This window comes from Seriola aureovittata, chromosome 3, assembly GCF_021018895.1.
Source record: "Seriola aureovittata isolate HTS-2021-v1 ecotype China chromosome 3, ASM2101889v1, whole genome shotgun sequence".
NCBI lineage: Eukaryota > Metazoa > Chordata > Actinopteri > Carangiformes > Carangidae > Seriola > Seriola aureovittata.
In genome coordinates, this window is record NC_079366.1 from 16,501,455 (window position 1) to 16,521,737 (window position 20,283).

The 20,283-nt window shown below is 39.0% G+C and overlaps 3 protein-coding genes across 4 annotated transcripts; 2 read left to right on the plus strand and 1 right to left on the minus strand.

Moving 5' to 3' along the window:
* Positions 1-56: 56 nt before the first annotated feature.
* On the minus strand, positions 57-2,813 carry LOC130165329 (dynactin subunit 6-like). Its single transcript, XM_056370520.1, has 7 exons — positions 2,661-2,813; positions 2,409-2,473; positions 2,117-2,222; positions 1,905-1,990; positions 1,753-1,800; positions 1,472-1,614; positions 57-392 (listed from the first exon to the last, which is right to left on the minus strand). The coding sequence occupies exons 1-7, from the start codon at positions 2,687-2,689 to the stop codon at positions 300-302; spliced, it is 570 nt and encodes a 189-aa protein (XP_056226495.1). The 5' UTR covers positions 2,690-2,813; the 3' UTR covers positions 57-299.
* Positions 2,814-2,933: 120 nt separating this feature from the next.
* On the plus strand, positions 2,934-12,691 carry hgsnat (heparan-alpha-glucosaminide N-acetyltransferase). Of its 2 annotated transcripts, none has more exons than XM_056370471.1 (18): positions 2,934-3,686; positions 4,587-4,702; positions 4,799-4,935; positions 5,548-5,666; positions 5,807-5,876; positions 6,180-6,249; positions 6,769-6,872; positions 7,178-7,254; positions 7,369-7,399; positions 7,594-7,754; positions 7,950-8,065; positions 8,296-8,417; positions 8,951-9,077; positions 9,305-9,391; positions 9,532-9,609; positions 9,815-9,885; positions 10,439-10,551; positions 10,890-12,691. In XM_056370471.1, the coding sequence occupies exons 1-18, from the start codon at positions 3,515-3,517 to the stop codon at positions 11,069-11,071; spliced, it is 1,953 nt and encodes a 650-aa protein (XP_056226446.1). In that variant the 5' UTR covers positions 2,934-3,514; the 3' UTR covers positions 11,072-12,691. The 2 variants fall into 2 exon arrangements, with proteins under 2 accessions (XP_056226446.1, XP_056226456.1); XM_056370481.1 differs by lacking the exon at positions 2,934-3,686 and adding an exon at positions 3,700-4,212.
* A 439-nt stretch (positions 12,692-13,130) lies between these two features.
* Positions 13,131-20,006, plus strand: LOC130165319 (recombining binding protein suppressor of hairless-like). The gene is made up of 11 exons (XM_056370495.1): positions 13,131-13,325; positions 14,150-14,188; positions 14,347-14,442; positions 14,537-14,702; positions 15,099-15,273; positions 15,452-15,589; positions 15,808-15,920; positions 16,072-16,212; positions 16,652-16,807; positions 16,982-17,085; positions 17,168-20,006. The coding sequence occupies exons 1-11, from the start codon at positions 13,306-13,308 to the stop codon at positions 17,508-17,510; spliced, it is 1,491 nt and encodes a 496-aa protein (XP_056226470.1). The 5' UTR covers positions 13,131-13,305; the 3' UTR covers positions 17,511-20,006.
* The last annotated feature ends 277 nt before the right edge of the window (positions 20,007-20,283 follow it).

Sequence of the window (20,283 nt, forward strand, 5' to 3'; positions counted from 1 at the left end):
TGTGATGAAATTACTGATGACTTCTGTGATCAAACATTAGTACACGGTGCACACCATCAGCGTTTTTGAAGTTATTTAATTAATCATAGAAAACAGTACATCAGCACAGCGTGAGAAAGATGAAATGCTTAATCATCTGTTGCTGTTAAGAGTAGCAAATAGTAATCAGTAAGTGAGAAAAATTACTGAAGCAAGGTATTATATAATTATATACATTCATGCTTCCCTCCAACGAGATCTAATTACATATGGGTTTGCAAGCCATTAATAATTCAACTTAGAAACTATAAAGCTAAATTTTAGCTAGTAGTGTGGCCTGCTTTGATTGTTTTCTTTAAATGGTGGTAGTTCGGCAAAATCTTCATCAGAAAGTCGAGCTGAAGAGTCTGGGGCTGTAAAGACAACAAAACAAACATGTATTAACTAATAATATGTAAAATACGTAAAAGTGGTGTTTTTCATGATGCTTTCAGCTTTAGATATTTGGCAGTTGGACACGTCTGAAAATCATGTATCCACTTAAAACCACTGTATATCCGAAAAACTTAGATTAATAGTTTTTCCCTGAACAGGTTGAGCAGACTATGGAAGAAAATGCCCAATGGAAATTTAAAAACGGCAATGCTGTAACATGAATTATGGTACAGTCTGTTAAACCAATGGTGCCCAAGGTCCCACTGTTCTTCCTTACATGTTGATTTATGCAGTAATATACAAAATGTCATAGGACCAGCTAGAATGTAAACATGGAGTTTTTATTGCATACTATTTAAGTTAGTGGAAGGCTGTAAAAACATGAGGTCTGGCATGTTTTAGCTTCAATTTATGCTTTTGTGTAGTAGTTCACACAGTGTGCTTTTGTATACAGCATGGTTAACAACCATTACTTTTAGTATTTATATATGTAGGGCCTTTCAGACATAAACACGACTGAGTGGTGAGAAGCTTGGCCATATTAACAATAACCAAAATGTGTAACCATTCACAGAAAGTCTAGCAAGTGTAGTTCAGTGTCATGTACAGTATGTACTTGCTAACAGTCACATTTAAAGTAGGCATATTTAGTTAATCAGGTGTTATGTCTCTTCAACTCATACATTGAGCTTTAAGTAACAATTTGCTTAAAAAACAATAAAATGAGTGCATTAAAATGAATCTGGATCAGTTTGACAAAAGAGCTAAATCTGACTCATGGACACTAAAACAAATGCACAAATGGCATAAGAGGTGGATGGACTAGTACTAAAACCTTCACAATCGCAATACAATCTACTAAAACACCACAAACTAAAGCTTCCATTAACCACAGAGTTAAATCAACACCTCTCAGACACAAACCTACATTTCAGTGGTCCATCTGTGAGCACAAATTGTAATGGAAAATGCTTTGGTTTTGAGGTTGCAATGCTAATCATAAGCCTAGGGAACCCATTTACACCCCAAAACACCACCCAGATGCGTGTCTCCATACCTGTGGTCTCTCTGTCTGAACCCGTCTCATACACCCAGAGCCATAGATGACCGTGTTCTCAGGTATGACCTCACACGTGTTGACCTGACAGAAGGCTCCAATGATACAGCCACTGGTGAGGATCACATTCCTGCCAACGTCAGCTAGAAGACAAAATAGATGATATTTGATACAGCTAGTGACTGCTTTCATCTAAATGCTCCAACCTTCTCTGCAGATGTGGGTTTCACTTCTCCATACAAATACACACTGAAAGCCACACAAAGATGCAAATATCCTACCTTTAGATTCTATCACATTGTTGTCCCCAATCTTCAGGGCTTGTGATACTGTGAATTGTCCATTAAGGAAAAATTGAAGAATCAACAGATTGTTAAAACATGAAATCACTTGACTTACAGAATAAGACTGGTCGGACTAGTAAAAAGGATACCACAGCCAACTTCAAATACATTGTTGATGCCAATGGTCATTGTCTTTGGTTCCACTTCAGAATCTGGGGTGATGTTTTCTGGGTAACTGCAGAGTAGAACAAATAAGTTTGTAGTTATCGAGATACAGGTAAGGACTGGATTACAAAAAAGACATGTCACATGCACAGATGGGTAAGACAGTGATCTTCAGTAATCAGGAAACTTGCATTACCTGTTGATAATCAGAGCTTGCTCCTCGATCAAATTCCCCTCTCCAATCACTATGGGTCCTGCTTCTGCAATAATACGAGCTTTTGGGTGGACCACTGTTCTGGGGCCTGAGTCAACAGAGAGAGTATAAAAGGTATTGTTGGTTCACACACCTGCTTAAAGTAAATCTGCAGAAAGCATTGAATGTCTGATCGGCTTAGAGGTAAAAAAAAAAAAAAAAAAAAAAAACAGCAAACAAGGTTTCTCAACTCAGTAATGTTTACTGGCCAGTGATGAAAAGCGACACATCTTACCTATGGTGACATCTCCTCTGATTTCACTTTCAACACAAACTACGGCTCCAGCGGCTATTTTGACACTGCACAAAAAGAGAAAAACAGCAAGAAAAAAGTGTGGAGATGTTAGCTTACGTTGCTAGCTAGCCACTTCGATAAGCCGTCTAAACTACCTACGTGGTTACTTCAATGTGGCTATTTAGTCATAATTTTACTTTTAATATTTAACCACACGATTAAACATCGTTTACTGGTTAATATTTATATTACCTTTTCTGGGCATTTTGTTTGTCTGCCATTGTAAATAGATGAAGTCCGATGGGAGGCGCCGGCGATTCACTCGATCATCGATTTGGAATCCTTGCTATTATAGCATATGCGCATGCGCCATTCGATAAGTTAAAAAGAGATGGCTTTTATGACTCCAGCACGGTTTAACATAGTGGTTGGGAGCAGTTCTGTTAATTTAAAAAACTTACCCAGTGTATAATGATCAGGAAGATACACAGATGTGAACTAGTTAATATAACCTATGGATTGGTTGAAAAAGATACGTTACCATAGCAACGAACAGTGTATCCTACATTTATGACTCCAGCACTCCACACAGTAATGATTAAGTTCCATTATAACGTTATCTTTAGTTGTATCCTTAAAATGTAATTTCGTGATCCCAGAGATGTCTGTTTGTTTTGCCCGGAAACACAAAATGCTTGCCGAAAAAACAACGTGTAAATCCAACATTTCCGTACACGCAATGGCTGCGGAGTAAACAGTAAGGAAATTTTCAATTTAAAGGTTGGTTTTGTGTCAGGCGAACAGTCTTATCTGTCTGGACAGATATGAGCCATTAGTGTGAGTAACGAATGTGAGTGAGTTCACAACTGTGACCAACGTTTCCATAGCAACAGAATGTGTAGACACCTGCAAAAAAGGTTTACTACGATTTCTGGGATCTTATTAAACAACCAAAAAAATAGGCTTCAGTATAGTGGTATTGATCCACAGGTAGTGGGATCAATACCTGTTGAGGGCAACGACCGGGTAGCGTTAATAATGTACTTTGTCCCTTCTCGCTTCCATTACAATGTCAAAACAAGGAAGGGTCGGAAGTAGAATATATTATGGAAAAAGCGACACGAAAGAAAAACTCAAAAGGCACATCTTCAATAGAGGGGGAGAAGCAACCAAGGCAGGAAGAAATGACACAGCCAGAGAAATATATGTTTTCCCTTGCTGTCATTGCTCTAGTTGTAGCCGTTTGCGTGGCACCACTGACAGCTGAAATATCTACATGTAAGTATACAGCACTGTTGACAAGTGAAAACTAACAGCAAGATAGTGTTAGATAGTTAGCATCCTAGGTAGTTACCTTTTGTCAAGAAAATATTTGCATCACCACCCGTATTTGTTTAAATTACATAGCAGCAATGAATGTGGCTTTTGTCAACCATCTGAAGATTCACCACTATAGATATGTTATTAAAAGATTCTACTCGTAAGCCTTAATGCATGTTAGCTCGGAGCTAACTGTAGATTAGCACTGGTGGACATAGTTCGCAGTCCAAGAATGAGCTCCAGTCATTTAAACTTCCCTCCTGGGGGGGTATTTTGCGGATTAATTAAGCATGTGACCATTGGGCTCTGCAGCCATAACTTCAGCCCTCTCACATGCTTTCCTCTTCAAGGCAGCAACGGCTAGCTGTAGCTTATAGTTATACTGGACAGTTTCTTCCACTCTGGCTAACCATCTAGCTACCACACACTTCGGTATGGTGTAACTTTCTTGTCCATAACGATAACAAGGAACCATTGGTTTGAGGTAAGTTACTGAGGGTTGATTGCACAGCTGCTGTCTTTACGATGGCGTTAAAAAGTAAAGCCTTTAGGGTATTATTATATCTGGCTTGTACAATACCTATGTCAACATGGAGTTAAGAAAGCTGGGATTATTTTACGCGTGTGCATTTGGTTCATATACATACCAGTGCAAATGCATAGTAACGTAATGTTATGGGTTTGTGATTATTGAAATAATATTCATAATGTCTGTGGCTTAGCAGTTGGGTGTGGTCAGCTACAGAAACATTGCAAGCTCTAGCATCTTCTGCATGTTTTCTCTTCCTGTGCAACAAATTAATTTGCTAATGGATTTTGACTGATCAGCAAAATGTGCACTGCTGTTTCTTTTTCCAGCTGGCTTTTCATCTCATAAACACAGTGTCCTAAAGATGGATGAGGCAGTTTTGACAGTCAACAATGATCTGGACATTGAGGTGGTGGTTTCCTGGATGTCAGAGCGCTGCTACCAGGTAGGCTCACACGCACCAAATATTCTCCTTCAGTTGACTCTTTGGATATGAGAATGATGATGTTCTGATGTGGACCCATGTTTCCTTGTGTGCTAGTGTTTGTACCAGCAGCTAGGGGTGGTACCTGCAGCGCAGAGTCCTGGCCAGCCCGGTTCAGTTGACTTTGTTGTAAGCACACAGCATGAAATTACACTACAGCTCAACAGCACTGATGTTAACCTGGAGTTGTGCACGTAAGTTCAATAACACAGAACTGGGCATATATTAGAATGTGCAAAGGACAAATGTGTCAGAATATTACAAGGCAGTTCTCTCTGTAAGTGTCATATGTATATATACTGCTCCCGCTGGTTGGGATATATGTGGACATATGTCCATACATATGTCCCAACTGTGCCTTGTATCCCATGTATCCCATATATCCCAACCAGTGGGAGCTGTCTCTGACAGCTTAACTAAACAGACCTAAATATAACATTTCTTATTATTATATGTACCTAAATAAACTTTCTTAGTAGGACAGGATTTGGAGATAAGGTCTTACATGGCAGTACTCCCTTGTGTACATGATAGCACAGCTGGGCTTATCATGAATTAATAAATTAATATTACATTTGGGGGTATTTCAGTTCCACTTCGCAATTGAGATGCTGTGGCACATTTAGTCTATCTAGAGTGTGGTGTGTCAACTAGCCATCCTGTTACGAAAACATTGTTGAATTACAATCTACATACATACATACATAGATACATAAAACTAAAGCTCCATGGAATGACTTTGTGCTTATATGTTGATCAGTTTGGCTGGTTTGCTACGTGGTTAGCATATTGTCTTTAATTCCCAGAATTCCATTCCACTTTGGGGAGCATGGAAACTACTCTTTGTGGGTGAAAAATCTAAATGACTCCTCAGTGGTCAACTGCTCTGTAGTGAATGATGCAGACCCCATCAACAGCTACATACGTGAGTCTCACACATAAACGCATTGATACGCTTGTGTGAAAGAACGTATGTCATGTCATACTGTTTTGATGCTATTTTCACCTCTCCCACTCTGTACCAAGTACACACTACATCTTATTAATGTCCCGCTATTTCCACAGCGATATTGGTAGCTTTTCTTATCTTTGCTGGACTGGTCGTGGTGTCTGCCATTGGAAGAACATTATTAGGGTAATCTAATTTTATGTTTCATTCCTCTCTATTTATGCAATAAATTCCCAAGTACAGCTGAAATGAGTTTTGAACTGATTAGAAAAACTACACAGTAAGTATACAAACAAAATCAATCTAATGATAAATTAAATAAATGATAGCCTAATTTCATTAGATTTGATTAATTTGTGATACTTGTTGTGGTGCTGTGTCATAATCATAATCTTCTCTGTTTTTTTATGTCCCGACTGTGCCTTGTATCTTGAGCTTGTGGTTATTATAGAATAACTCCTAGCCTGGTTGATTATTTTTGTTGTTCAGGCTTGATGTAGTGAAAGGTATCCTCTTCCGAATTGGTGGCTCCATGGAGACAGAAAGGCTCATCAACTCTGTGAGTGTTCCTATGTAGGGAAATTTTAATTACACCAAAACAAGTAAGCAAATTGCAGCTTAATTATTAAGGATTGACTAATATACCAGATATGTTGGTATATTTTTAAATGAGTGATGCCCTGATACACTGTATATTTTTATTTTGTATTGTAGAGCAGTTCGAAAGTTTGTTTTGGAAAATGTGAAATTTATATTATTAAAATATTTTAGATAATATATGCCGCATCTATTTATTTGGCAATGTACATCACTTGGCTTTCTTGGGCTGTTCATGCTTAAAAATTTTATGGTTTTAGTGGAGAGGTTTAGTAGCTTTTTTAAATGGTGGCTTCACTTCTCTTTTAAATCAAAGATGTTTAATAGTAGCTGAAAATCAGTCACAGGATGCTTATGTCTAGAAATGTTTTTCAATCATTTTCAAACCCTCAATGTAAAGTTATTAACCGGTATGCATGACTGTGTGCAGAAGTGTGTATGCTTCCAATAATAATATTTTAATTTTACTTTCATCATCCAGGAACTGGGCTCCCCTGGCAGGACGGTGACATCCGTTACTGACAACATCCTCCCTCCTCCACCCAACCCCAGCAAGAGGCTGCGATCTCTGGACACATTCAGAGGGTATCCCATCCCCACTTACCCCTGCACTTCATCTTGCTCAAAGAAATATATATCTGAATTACCTCTTGGTCTGTTATGGGGTTAGACTATATCATGTGATTCTAACTGGAGTGTGACCTTTTAGCAGCTGACACTGGAAATGTCAGTTATTAATGAGCCCCAACTAATAATAATAACATGGCTCCATTGTTTTAAAGTTAAAGTTCTTGTTCCAAGGGATGAACCATTATCTCTATTTTTGTAATCTCTTGACTGGAGGGCTCAGTGTCTTTCAATAATGTTATATTTTCTCTGTCTCCTGTCAGTATCTCCTTAGTCATTATGGTGTTTGTGAACTATGGAGGGGGGCGATACTGGTTCTTTAGACACACAAGCTGGAATGGTGAGACCTAACTGGTTCTACTTTTATTGTTTTTTTTCCATGTCACTCATTATTCATAGATCTTGGTTTTGCAATTGATTTTGAAGCCTGTCTTTCCTATTTGTCTCCTTACAGGTCTTACTGTTGCAGATCTAGTCTTTCCTTGGTAAGCTCAGTTCAAAATGTCTATAGTTTCTATAGCATTTCTTAGTTCTGCAGATTAGTTTATCCCAGTCTAGAATTGGAGAAGTCAAGAATTGTAAAACTAATGCTCATATTTTGAACAAACCTCACCTAATTTTCTCCTCACTCCCCTTTTTGTCTGATTTTCTCTCACTTTGTGTTTCCCTCCTCCACCAGGTTTGTGTTTATAATGGGGACATCCATTGCGCTGTCAGTCAACTCCCTGCTGCGTGCAGGCTTGACTCGCTGTGCACTGCTGAGGAAAGTTGTGTGGAGGAGCCTGCAGCTCTTCATTATCGGTGTCTTCATTATCAACCCAAACTACTGCCAGGGACCATGTGAGTATAAACACACTTCTTTATGTTGGCGTCAATATCTCAAACCATTCATATGGATTATTATTCGACCATGTTCTTTAATAGTAATCCAAACTGTGGGCGTATGTGGTTATTTCTTACTTTCTTTACTCCTTTTGTGGGTTTCTGCCTGCCGTTGTTCTCAGTACTCACACTCCATCCTCATCCACTCTACAGTATCTTGGGACAACCTGCGCATCCCAGGTGTGTTGCAGCGTCTGGCCTGGTCGTACCTGGTTGTAGCCAGCCTGGATCTGTTGGTGGCGAGAGGTCACCTTGACATCCTTACAACGGTCAGCCAACAGCTTCATTTTACCCTCATTCTTTCTTTAAAATTCTATTTAGAAATTTGAGTTCAATATACTAATATACTCTAGTATATTAGTCAAATGTCTATAACTTCTGTGGCTACATAAAAGCACAAATTCATTCTGATGTTCTGACTGCAATCTCTGGTTTATTTACTGTGATAAATGTGCTTATGCTAAATGTATTTTGAAGGACACATGTCTCTGTTTTCCAGGGTGCTTGGTGGTCTCCTGGCATTGACATTTTGCTGTACTGGCCAGCTTGGCTGTGTGTGCTTCTCTTAGAAAGCATCTGGCTATTCCTCACTTTCCAACTTCCTGTACCAGATTGCCCAACGTGAGTCTAGCAGGGCATGTTTGTGTGTCTTTTTGACCCATGTAATATGGAGAATGCGGTTTTGTCCACTTCTGATGAGTATTTGTGTCATGTGTCTTCTGTCTTTACTATGTGTCTATGTGTTTCTATCATGAAGTGAAATTTAATGACAGTTCCGTCTGATTATCATGCTCTGCTTTATTAGTGTCTGTCACTAACTGATTTCTGACACTGACAAATGTTTAGAAGTTGATACTGATTTTTTTGTCTTCTGTAATTACTGTAATTTTTACTTAGTTGCTTTTACTCACCAATGATGAAACTAGATTGAAATTAACATTCAAGTCTGTATATATTTTTTCTGTTATTGTAAAGGAATTGATAAAAAATATTAACAAGTGAGTTAATAAGGAGAATCAAAACTGAAATCAGAGCTGATAAAATTAATTCCAAATCCCCATTCAAACTCGTATTTATTTTGAAACTGTAACCTTGCTCTCAATAGACCTCATCCTACATTAGTAATACTGACCTCACCTCACTCTTCTGAATAGAGGCTATCTAGGACCAGGTGGGATCGGGGACATGGGTCTATACGCCAACTGCACCGGTGGAGCAGCTGGTTTCATTGACCGTTGGCTGCTGGGAGAAAACCACATCTACCAGACTCCCTCGTCACGGGTTAGTGAACAGCAAAACAACCCAAACATACCAGCGGCAGACACTTTCAGTCTTTTTATAACTTGGGATGTTAAGCTTGAGCTTGCATATCACGTTTCTTTCTCACAGGTCAACAAACACTTTCTAACCCCAACCATGCTGACATGACAGGTGATGCAAGGGTAAACTGTGTACTAGAACTTAAGGGTAATTTACAAAAATCCACTTCTGTTTCCTTTTTAATTAAGGTGATTTTTGCAACGCACATGCCATATGATCCAGAAGGTGTTCTTGGCAGCATCAACTCTGTCCTCATGGCTTTTCTTGGATTACAGGTTTGATTTATATGAATTGAGGAATTCATTCTCTCTTTCTCTTTTTCATGCATATTTTTGATGTCAAAATTAATAATAATATAGCTCATTGGAAAACCACAGGGAATCAAATTTTGATTTTAATTGTTGTATTTCCACAGGCAGGAAAAATAATCTTACACTACAGAGAACTCCACAGGAGTATAATGTCAAGGTTTCTTATATGGGGTCTCTTATTGGTAAGCACATGAACTTGTTATATATGTTGTACTTCTACATTATGTACACACTTTTTTATCCGTTTTTTGCTACTTGTGAGTGTACTAAATGACTCATTGCATTGCAAGGTAGTGTCTCAGTTACAATGTTTTGACTTTCCCTAAAAACATTCATTTTCAAGAGCATTTCCCCTTTTTGATTCAAATAATCTCTTGTAACACACAGGGTGCCATATCAGCACTTCTGACCAAGTGTTCCACAGACCAGGGCTTCATTCCTATCAACAAAAACCTATGGTAAAGTTTGCTTTTAAGCACTTTCAGATGGAACAAGATTTGCTCAGCAATTCCTTTTTTTTTTTTTTTTTTTTTTTTTTTTTATAATGCAGTTTTTTACTGTATGTGTGGAGAAATTCCTCACTTTATTTTTACATGTATGAACACAATGTCCATCCAGGTTCCATATTTGCATTTCATTCTTAGCCAGCCATCTCCCTACTCCCAAATATTGAACACAAATATCTCATCAGAAGTCTAAAAGTGTAACTACGTTAAATTTTGAGTACAAGGCCAAGCTGGACACGCAGCCATGCCAGTGCATTGCTCAGCACAGTCAGCACAGTTGTTAACCTTTAGCACCAGCCACTGCAAAGAAATGTGCTTTAAAATACAGGTGCGGAGTTGTTGTGTGTTGTATGAAAGTAGTTTTGTGGAGTTTGAACAGAGAGAAATGATCATCTCCAGATAAACACAAATTTCCCATTCCTCCTGGGATAGCCTTGAGAGATACATTTTTGCTGTAAAAGACACATTTAACCACTCGGCATGTTTCTGTCTGTTTGACTCTTAGGTCTCTGTCCTATGTGACAACACTGGCTTGTTTTGCCTTTGTGCTGCTAGTTCTGGTCTACTACACGGTGGATGTAAAGAAGTGGTGGTCTGGAGCACCTTTCTACTACCCTGGTGAGCACTATTATTAGACACAAAGAGCCGGATTAGTGGACAATTTTAGGAATGTGAATTTTTGACCTTTAAACCAAATTCTTACCAAAGCAAGCTTTGATTGTCCAAAATGAATACAGTTTCTAATTGAGTTGGTAAGAATGTAGAGATCGGGGTTTTGTGGATAAGTACTCAAATATCAGTACTTGTAAGTCCACAAAATAACTGAACCGGCATGATCTGTCTTTTAGGGTACTGAAAAATAGAATATACCAGATGTACCAACTGTAGATTCTGTCTGAATGTTTCTCTAATCATCATGACCTTTGTTCTACTCTCACCCCTGTGTGTAATTACAGGTATGAACTCCATCCTTGTGTATGTGGGCCATGAAGTGTTTGAAGAGTACTTCCCCTTCCGTTGGCGCATGGCCAACAGCCAATCCCACGCTGAACACCTCACCCAGAACCTCGTGGCTACTTCCTGTTGGGTGTTCATCTCCTATGTGCTCTACAGAAAGAAGATTTTCTGGAAAATTTAGAAGTGGGGCCTCTAAATGATGGGGCATTCAGACAGATAATAGCAGAGGACATTGTTTACATCAGAATTGCTGGAGTTATAATGTGAGAACATTTGGAAGGCGGAAAATAGGAGGCTGATTTATTTTGTCAAAACTATGATGGTTCGCTGTCTCTGAACATATAAGGGTTTTTCTTTAAAACAACACTCTTTTTTTTTTTTTTTTTTAATTCTCAGTCAGTAAGTTATAGGACCATAAATGTTTTAAGACTCCCAAAGATCTTCAGATATGAAGCAGCTGATCTCTGCCAAATATCTTAACTGACTCAGGAAAAACTTGTCCAAGAATAGTACTTAGAAAAGAATTTGAGAACTATAAAGACTGACATTGTTAAACTACTGTTTGACTAAGTGTTGTAGATACAGGTTTCATTCCTCATCTTGTGTCCCAGACTACAGCAGCAGGGTGTCGCAGTAGTGGTTTAACAAGCCCTTGTTGACTTCCCCTTGGGAGAATCCCTGCTACAGCTGTTACTCTGAAAGCTGAAGTGGGTTTTTGTGAGACTGACTTTTCAAGTGCAGAAGGAGACAGCAAAATTATGTATGTTCTTAAAAAAAGACTACCAAGAATGCATTTTCATCATTTCCACTGCACAACAGATGGTGGAAGTGATATTTAAAGAAAAGAGAAACAGTGTGTAGTGGTTTTAAAATAATAACGCCCAGCATCTATTAGCATTTATTATTGTGAGTTAGTATGCCAACTCAAATGCAAGTGTTTTCCATTTGCAATCCCCAACCCCACTCCTTCATTTAGCAAGGGACCAGTGGTGTGATATGTGATGCTGCGTGTTAACAAGTGATGAGGGGAAGTGAAGGAGGGCTTGTCAGTTGACCCACTGAAGGTTGCTTGTTTTGTATTTTGGTTAAGTGCATGTGTACTGCCCTTTTTATTCAACTACACATGCCCAGTTTTATGTTTGCATTGACAAAAATGATTTGTCTTTCTCTTGCCAAAAGTCTGTTATATTTGAGTAGCCATTTTTCCACATTATGTTAAATGTGTTGTGAATTTCCAGAAAGAAAATCTACTGTATGTACATGTGCAGGAGTTAAATTTTGAGATTTGAAAATACATCATACATTCAGATGTAAGATTAGTAGGCACACCTAGCTAAAATTATTGGTCTAATACAGTAGGCCTGATATATGATATGAATTTGGGGGGGCGACTGCAGCCTCCAAAATGACCATAAAGTTACATCAGCACCTCCCTAAAACAGTTTAAAGCAGTTTCAATACAAACTGAACTTTATAACCATCATGAAGGGGAGATTTATTGCAGGACTGTTATATTGCACTTAATTAGTTTTAACTAATAAACTGGGTATATATTTGATGATGTGCCCTATTCTGCAATTGGCAGTTCATATAACTTGTAACATTTATAGATTTATGGATTTTGGAAAACGATATGGTCAATATGAATCTAAATGCTGCGAGCGACCTTTTAATAATTGCTAATCTAGTATTGTCTTTTCTTGATGGAATTCATTTTTTTCAAACTTTTATACAATTATTTCTTTTATATTCACCATTTGAAAATGAAGTAAGTTTATGTAATAAATCTTATTCCAAAGAATTTTCTGCTGTTGTTTGAGGCTTTGAGGTTTTATTGTAATGCTGTTGTAATGTGGTCATATTGTAATATCTCCTAGAATAACAATTATTCGTCTCATAAAGGTCATGTGAAGAAGTGATATAAGACTATGTATTTTCAGTATTACAGTTCATGTTATACCTATTTATCTTCAAGCTGCACTTTCTGTCTCTTCAACGTAGGGAGGTGTAGTTTGCTTTATTGCTCAATAAGGCGTGGGAATCGAGTTACAGTGTAACTGACTTGTGAAAAAAAAGCAAGTTGTAAGGGTGCCTCTTCATCTCGCGATATAATTGGTCCACCTTTATTCATGTCTATTGTGAGAGTTTTTCCGCTCTCGCGCGGCTTTGTAACTTTCCCACGCCTGTTGTTTTGGCGTCTGCCCTCTGCCCGTCGCCCCTCCCTCCCTCCCTCCCTCCCTCTCTCTCTCTCATTCTTCTCACCCCTTTGCCCCGTCACACCTCCCCCTCTTTTTCTCCCTTCTTTTCCCTTCCAGTCTGGTTCTTCTGTTGTGCCGTTGGCTTTGGTGAGGGGGGCTGTGGGAGGGATCTCGCGATTGTTGGGACTTTTCTTCGGGGGGGAGAGTTAATCGGAAGATGGCGCCCGTTGTTACGGGGTAAGTGGTCAAGGCATAATTTTATTTAAAAAGTTTTATTTTCTTATGGTAAACCGTTGCCAGTTTGTGGTGTTTCCGAGTGATGACTCTGCGTGTCAACACTGCCGCCTTAGCCTCAGTAAACCTACCCCACACTGTGGTACTTTGAGGCTTGATGTGGGGTCTGTTGTGCTAAACTATTCTTCGTAGTGTCGCCTGGTTTCTCTGCCATTTGTTGAGCTGTCGTGCGATATTAAATCAGTTTCAAACTATTTTAGAAACTTTTTGTCATTCAACAGTTTTGCATTTGAGCTTAACTACTTCTTTTGTGTCTATTTAATTTCTGTTTCAGTAAGTTGAGTGCAGAAACAATGTAATATCATTACAAACTCCACAGACTGCAACATTGTTACATTAACGTCATAGCAAGTGCTTTAAGTAGTTATAGCAGAATATACCTGGATTAACATTCATTTATTGGTTTAATTTAATTTTCCTCACATCAATATGTAGCTCGAAAATAAAATGGTCAGTTCACAATGTTTTTCCACCATTGAAACTTTTAAAACAAATCATATACATTGTCACATTATTGTATACTGTACAGTAGCTCCATTCTAAATCTAAATTATAACGGCAAACTCCATATGTGTGTTTTCTATCTGAGTTCTCAATACAGAATGAAAGCCTAAGCACACCTGCATTCACAGATGTCACTGACATTGTGCGCCTGTCTCTTTTCACCCACTTTCAGTCAAGCTTATTTTTTTTTTAATCTATGCTAGAGTAGCCCAGCACTGATACCACAAGTAAACACTATGCACTCTGATGTTTTTGTTTTGCAGGAAGTTTGGTGAGCGCCCTCAGCCTCAGCGCTTGACAAGGTAGAGGGAACATAAAGCACCCCTTCACATTGCACAGAGCTCAACACTTTTAAATCAGTGCAGAAAGCTAATGGAAAATGACATGATTAAAGAAGATGCAAGAATAATTTGTACTGTGCTGTCAAAGTGTTAAACTGTGTTCTCCCCCTCAATTTCAGGGAGGCTATGAGGAATTACTTGAAGGAGAAAGATGATCAAACAGTGCTCATACTGCATGCAAAAGTTGCACAAAAGTCATACGGCAATGAAAAAAGGTTTGTATGGGACCATTAAAGTTGATTTTGAGTTTGTGTGTGTGTGTTTCATAGAGAAATTTTTACTGATGCGTTGGACGTTGTTGTCAAATAGGTTTTTCTGCCCTCCACCATGTGTGTATCTGATGGGCAGCGGCTGGAAGAAGAAGTTGGAGAATATGGAGAAGGACGGTTGCACCGAGCAAGAGGCCCAGCCATGTGCATTCATTGGCATAGGCAACAGTGAGCAGGAGATGCAGCAACTCAATCTGGAGGGGAAGGTGTGTAGGCATTTATAATAACACCTTACTGCAGAATTATATATATCTTTCTGATGATTATAGCAGTGCACACTGTAGATAAACCTCTTCTCACTTCAGTCATTTTAGCAAGAACTTGTTAGTACATTATTCTGCTTTACCACTGTTGAACCATGCAAAGTAACCACAGCATGAAAGGTACAGCTGCTGTGCAGTTTGCAGTTTGACCATATCCTCTGTTTTTCTCTGCAGCCCTGTTAACTATGTTCATACTGTAGCGGATATTGTTTTCTTATTGCACCAATGTCATTCATGAACTTGTTCTGAGAATAAGTTGAGAGGGAAGTGAAAACGGGACAAACACAAATACAGACTCTCATACAAAATCCCCTAACCTGTTTGTTTTCCCTACGTCAGCACTTCTGCACAGCGAAAACACTGTATATCAGTGACTCAGATAAAAGGAAACACTTCATGCTCTCTGTGAAAATGTTATATGGAAACAGCGCCAACATAGGAGTCTTCCTCAGCAAGAGGATCAAGGTGATCTCCAAGCCCTCCAAGAAGAAACAGTCCTTGAAAAATGCAGATTGTGAGTTGCAGACTGTGTCAGTATAAATACACACATATTCTATCTCATGTAAGGACAGCACATATAGACATTTAATTTTAATTTGAAAAATATTTTAATTTCTGTTGGCCTGTAGAAACACTGTATTATCTATCTCCCTTTGTCCTCACTCACTCTTTCTCACTTTTTGTCATTCCAGTGTGTATAGCTTCAGGGACTAAGGTAGCTTTGTTTAACCGCCTGCGTTCCCAGACGGTTAGTACCAGGTATCTTCATGTGGAGGGAGGAAACTTTCATGCCAGCTCCCAACAGTGGGGTGCCTTCTACATCCACCTCTGTGAGTCAACCTTTTCTTTATTAACGTTCTTTTTTTTTTTTCTTTTCCCATTTTCTTTTATCCTCTGTGCCCATTACTGTGATTCCTGTTTTTATTGATGAACAACAGGTTACCTGCTATGAGTACACACAATTTACAGTATTATTATCTTATCTCATATGTCCCTTGATTATGTAGGGACACTTAAGTGATTATTGTGTTATGTGATTTTTGTTTAGTGGACGACGAAGAGTCTGAAGGGGAGGAGTTTGCCGTGAGGGATGGCTACATCCATTATGGTCAGACTGTCAAATTGGTCTGCTCTGTTACTGGCATGGCCCTGCCCAGACTGGTATGCATGTGTTTATTGTCAAATAGTATGTGAGAAAGTGTGCTTTCATACCAGTGGTGCATTTAGATACGTATACATATCTTTGTGTGTGTGTGTGTGTGTGTGTGTGTGTGTGTGTGTGTGTATGTGTGCGCGTGCCTCAATGCCTCAGGTCATTCGCAAAGTCGACAAGCAGACAGCATTAATGGATGCAGATGACCCAGTTTCGCAGCTCCACAAGTGCGCCTTCTACCTGAAAGATACAGACAGGATGTATCTCTGTCTCTCACAGGAGAGGATCATCCAGTTCCAGGTGGGCAATTGTATCGTTGAAGTGATTTTAATTCTGTTTGGCACCATTGTTGCCAAAATTCATTAAAAATGTACCCATAATTCAAACATGAAGTAGTTTAAGATGTAGATTGTATTATTAAGCTACTGATTGTATTTTCATTTTTGATAAAAAGAAACAAAGAGAATGTAATCAAGCTAGGATAATACTGCTGTTTCTTCCCATAGCCAACAGAATATTAACCTGTCTGCTTAGAACACTGCTCACAGGACCTGTTGTTTGAATAGACATTTTTTTATTGAGCACTTCAGGGCAAGAGAAGAGAGTCTTATCTTTGTCCCTGTCTTTGGCAAGTTCCTACCTAACACTCTGGTAGCACAAATGTGTTTTTCCCCTCAGTTTACATAAAGCAGGAAGTGAAAATTAATTTTATTTTTTTAAATTTTTTTAAATTTCCCAGGCCTCACCGTGCTCCAAAGAGACTAACAAAGAGATTATTAACGATGGGGCTTCCTGGACTATTATTAGCACTGACAAGGCAGAGTACACCTTTTATGAGGGCATGGGCCCTGTCCCCACACCAGTCACACCTGTTCCTGTGGTGGAAAGTCTGCAGGTACTTGCACAGTCTATTCTGTTGAAAATATGCTTGTTATGCTTTTTATCAGTAAACGTAAGTGTCATTCTGGTTACAAACTACTTCCCTTTTAAGTGTTTACTCAGCTTCTAGGGACATTTTTAAGGACATAAAACTTTTTTTTTTTTCTTTTTTTTTTGACTGTGTGTGAAGTTAAACGGCGGAGGAGATGTGGCGATGTTAGAGCTGACTGGACAGAACTTCACCCCTAACCTAAGAGTGTGGTTCGGAGATGTGGAGGCTGACACTATGTACAGGTGAGTGTTTATATTTGTGAGTGCATATTAGTGTGTAATGACTTCAATACTCAAACCTTGTTTCATTTATCCGCCCAATAAGATGTGGAGAGAGCATCCTGTGTGTGGTGCCGGACATTTCTGCCTTCAGAGAGGGCTGGCGCTGGGTGAGACAGCCGGTGCAGGTCCCTGTCACGCTAGTCCGCAATGATGGAATTATCTATGCCACTGCCCTCACCTTCACGTATACCCCTGAGCCAGGGCCACGACCTCACTGCAGTGCTGCTGGGGCCATTCTGCGGTCACATAGCACCTCTTCGTCATCACCGGCGTCTTCATCTTCGCCATCATCCTCGCTGGGTGGGCTCGGGGACGGCCAGGGGGCTTACAACAGTAGTGACTCAGGAATGTCATCAGGAGCATCGACCATGTCGGTGCTGTCATAGTTATACATATTTCTAATGTGTATGTGTGTGTTGTTTTGTATGTGTGCTATGAATGAGTGAGAAAATGCATGCATGTATTTTCCAAAGAGGCTCATGGACCTGTGAAGAATTGCACAGACTTGGAAACTCTTCGTGAGAGAGCAACTGCAGAATCATGAGGAATGCAAGAGAGATTTGGGGGAAAAAAAAGACAAGTTCAAAGACAAGACTTAAGATAACTAACTCCTCTCCTTAGCTCCCTCTTGTGGATTGTTGTTGACATGTCATAAGCACCACTCAGAGGACCTTGACATCCAAGCTCTTCATCTAAAAGAAGATGAATCTGCCATCTGACTCTCAAGGCAACCAGACTTGTAAAAGAACCATTTTGTTTTTATACACCTGTGAGTTTGAGAGCTATGTTCACTACGCTTTCTTACTGCCAAGGTCATGTTTTTACTGAAAAGCTTGTTGATTTTATCTGTTGTGAGCAAGGGAAACATTTTGTAAGAGTAACATAGTTTTTGCGGACCAAGGAATATTATTATATTATTTTATTCATATTATATTTTATAAGCTTTTGCTGAGGTACATTTTGACATTTTTTTGTATGATACTGCATAGTAAGTTCACTTTTGTTACCAAATAGAGTTTGTCATGTTGGCATGTTGGAGTGGTTAAAGTGGAAACGGCTTTTAGTAAGTCTCCAATAGTCTGACTGCAGATTCTCTACTTTTATCCTCACCTTTTTTAATATCCACTGATGTGTTTTGGAATTGGAAACCCAAATGCATACTTACTAAATTGTCATTACAGAACTTTTAACAATTCTACATGCTGTAAACAATATAAAAGAAACAACAAGACTGTGTTTTAGACAGTGAAGTCAGGCGCCCATCTTGCTGCAGTTACTGGCGTAGCTGTTCAGTCTCTTACTACTCTTTATATCAAAAATTACATTTTTGATGAGCGTAGTGTGTGTGTTTGTGTGTTTTTGATAATATATTACACTATCAGTGTATTCTGGGAGACCAAGGTCTAAATTTAGTAATCAGTATGCTGTTTTTGTACCAGAGTGTTTAAACTCAAATCTGAACATAATCATTTCCTCTTCTTTTTTCACAGTAGTGACACCTTTAAACAAAATTCTTAATTTGGAAGAACTTTGGGTCCTAATCTCCTCCATATTTTCAGACTTAGTCGGGGAACAAAGAAGGAATGACAAAATGAACTGTCTTAAGTTCAAATCATTAGTGTGACTTTTTGCCTCTTTGATGTCTTTCACTTGGAGGGGCCTTAAAGAGTCAGTTTGAGATTGCGCTTACGTGTTGGAAGAAGAGCTTTAACACCGTCTCTGCCTTGTAGCTTGCAGGCCTACCCTTGCTGTTCACATATGATTGCCCAGTAACGTCTCGTTGGGATTGAGCCTTGTTGATTCAGGTTTTGTCAAACATGGATGCAAATACAGTAGAACTAATTTTAATACAATGAGCTGTGCTTGTGCTTTGGGTCTTTTGTGATAAGGTGATGGTTTTGTACAGGATTGATAGTTAACTTGCCTTAAAAACCACTACCTGCAGTACCTGTCTTGCTCAAAATTACTTACAGAGAACCCTCATTTGCATCATGCTGTATATCATGTTTCAAGATTGACATTTAAGTAATATGTGGTAAGTAAATGCGGCAGGTTGACCTGCTTATTAACAATTGGAAGTTTTAATGATGGTGATGTGAATCACTTAAGTTGTTGAATATGTGTTTTCAGCTTACCTGAAAGTAGATGTTGTTGTGTAGAAAAGTATTTACATCACAACAGTCCAGCAGCATGGAGCACCAGTCTGATCAGCCTTTGCGTCCACTCTCCTATCATTTTCTTTCCATGCTCTCAGTAGACAGTTGTTGGATTGATGCAGCATACTGCAGGTGCTTCTCTCTCTTGACTGATAGAAAACGTTTTATGTAAGTTCTGTAACAGCAAGTTTGTGGATTTGTCAGTATTACATCAACACTGTAGTGTGATCCCTGCCTGGCTCTGCAGAAGTCTGTGGAGGTCTGTGATATTCTTTATCATTTGCACATATTATTGACAAATTATTGAATTTTTGGTCGCTGTGATGTGGACCCTTAATCTTACCTTGTTAGTTTCTTCTTTGTATCTGCATTCTCATCCATGCCTTGCTTTGATGTCTTGGTCAGTCAGGTCACCCATTGTACTACTCAATGTCAACAAGGCCATGTGTGAGGCAGTGTAGTGCTGTCATAAGGTCAGCTATGAGCTAGCATGCTAACAAAACCTCATCATGTCATTAGACTGGTGGCTTTATGAGCATTTTTCTTTCTTGTGTTTGGAGAGTTAAATGTCTTTGCTCTCATATCCTGCCTTTTGTTTTTCACTGCTCTATCCCTATATGAAACCTACATCTTTCAGTCTTGTTTAAAACTCTGTCATACAGCACGTAAATCGATCTGCCAGCGAAAGGTCAAGAATAAAAATGAGCTGAAGCTCAAGGTCACTTGTGTATGTGTTTAGGTGTCTCTTTGTTTCATACACATCATCAACATCATTGAGCAGACCAGGAGTTCTAAGACTAAGGCTAGATATAATCAAAATGCACATATACTGTATACTCACACAGGCCCTTCTGAGGCCTTATTGGACACTTACCACTTGGGCATGCTCCACAGGCTAGAGGTCAAATCTGCCTCACTATTTTTAAACTGGGAGCCAGATTGCTGGAATGAAATCTGACACTCCGTTACTTTTAGTGTGAGAGAGAGAGAGAGAGAGGCTTGT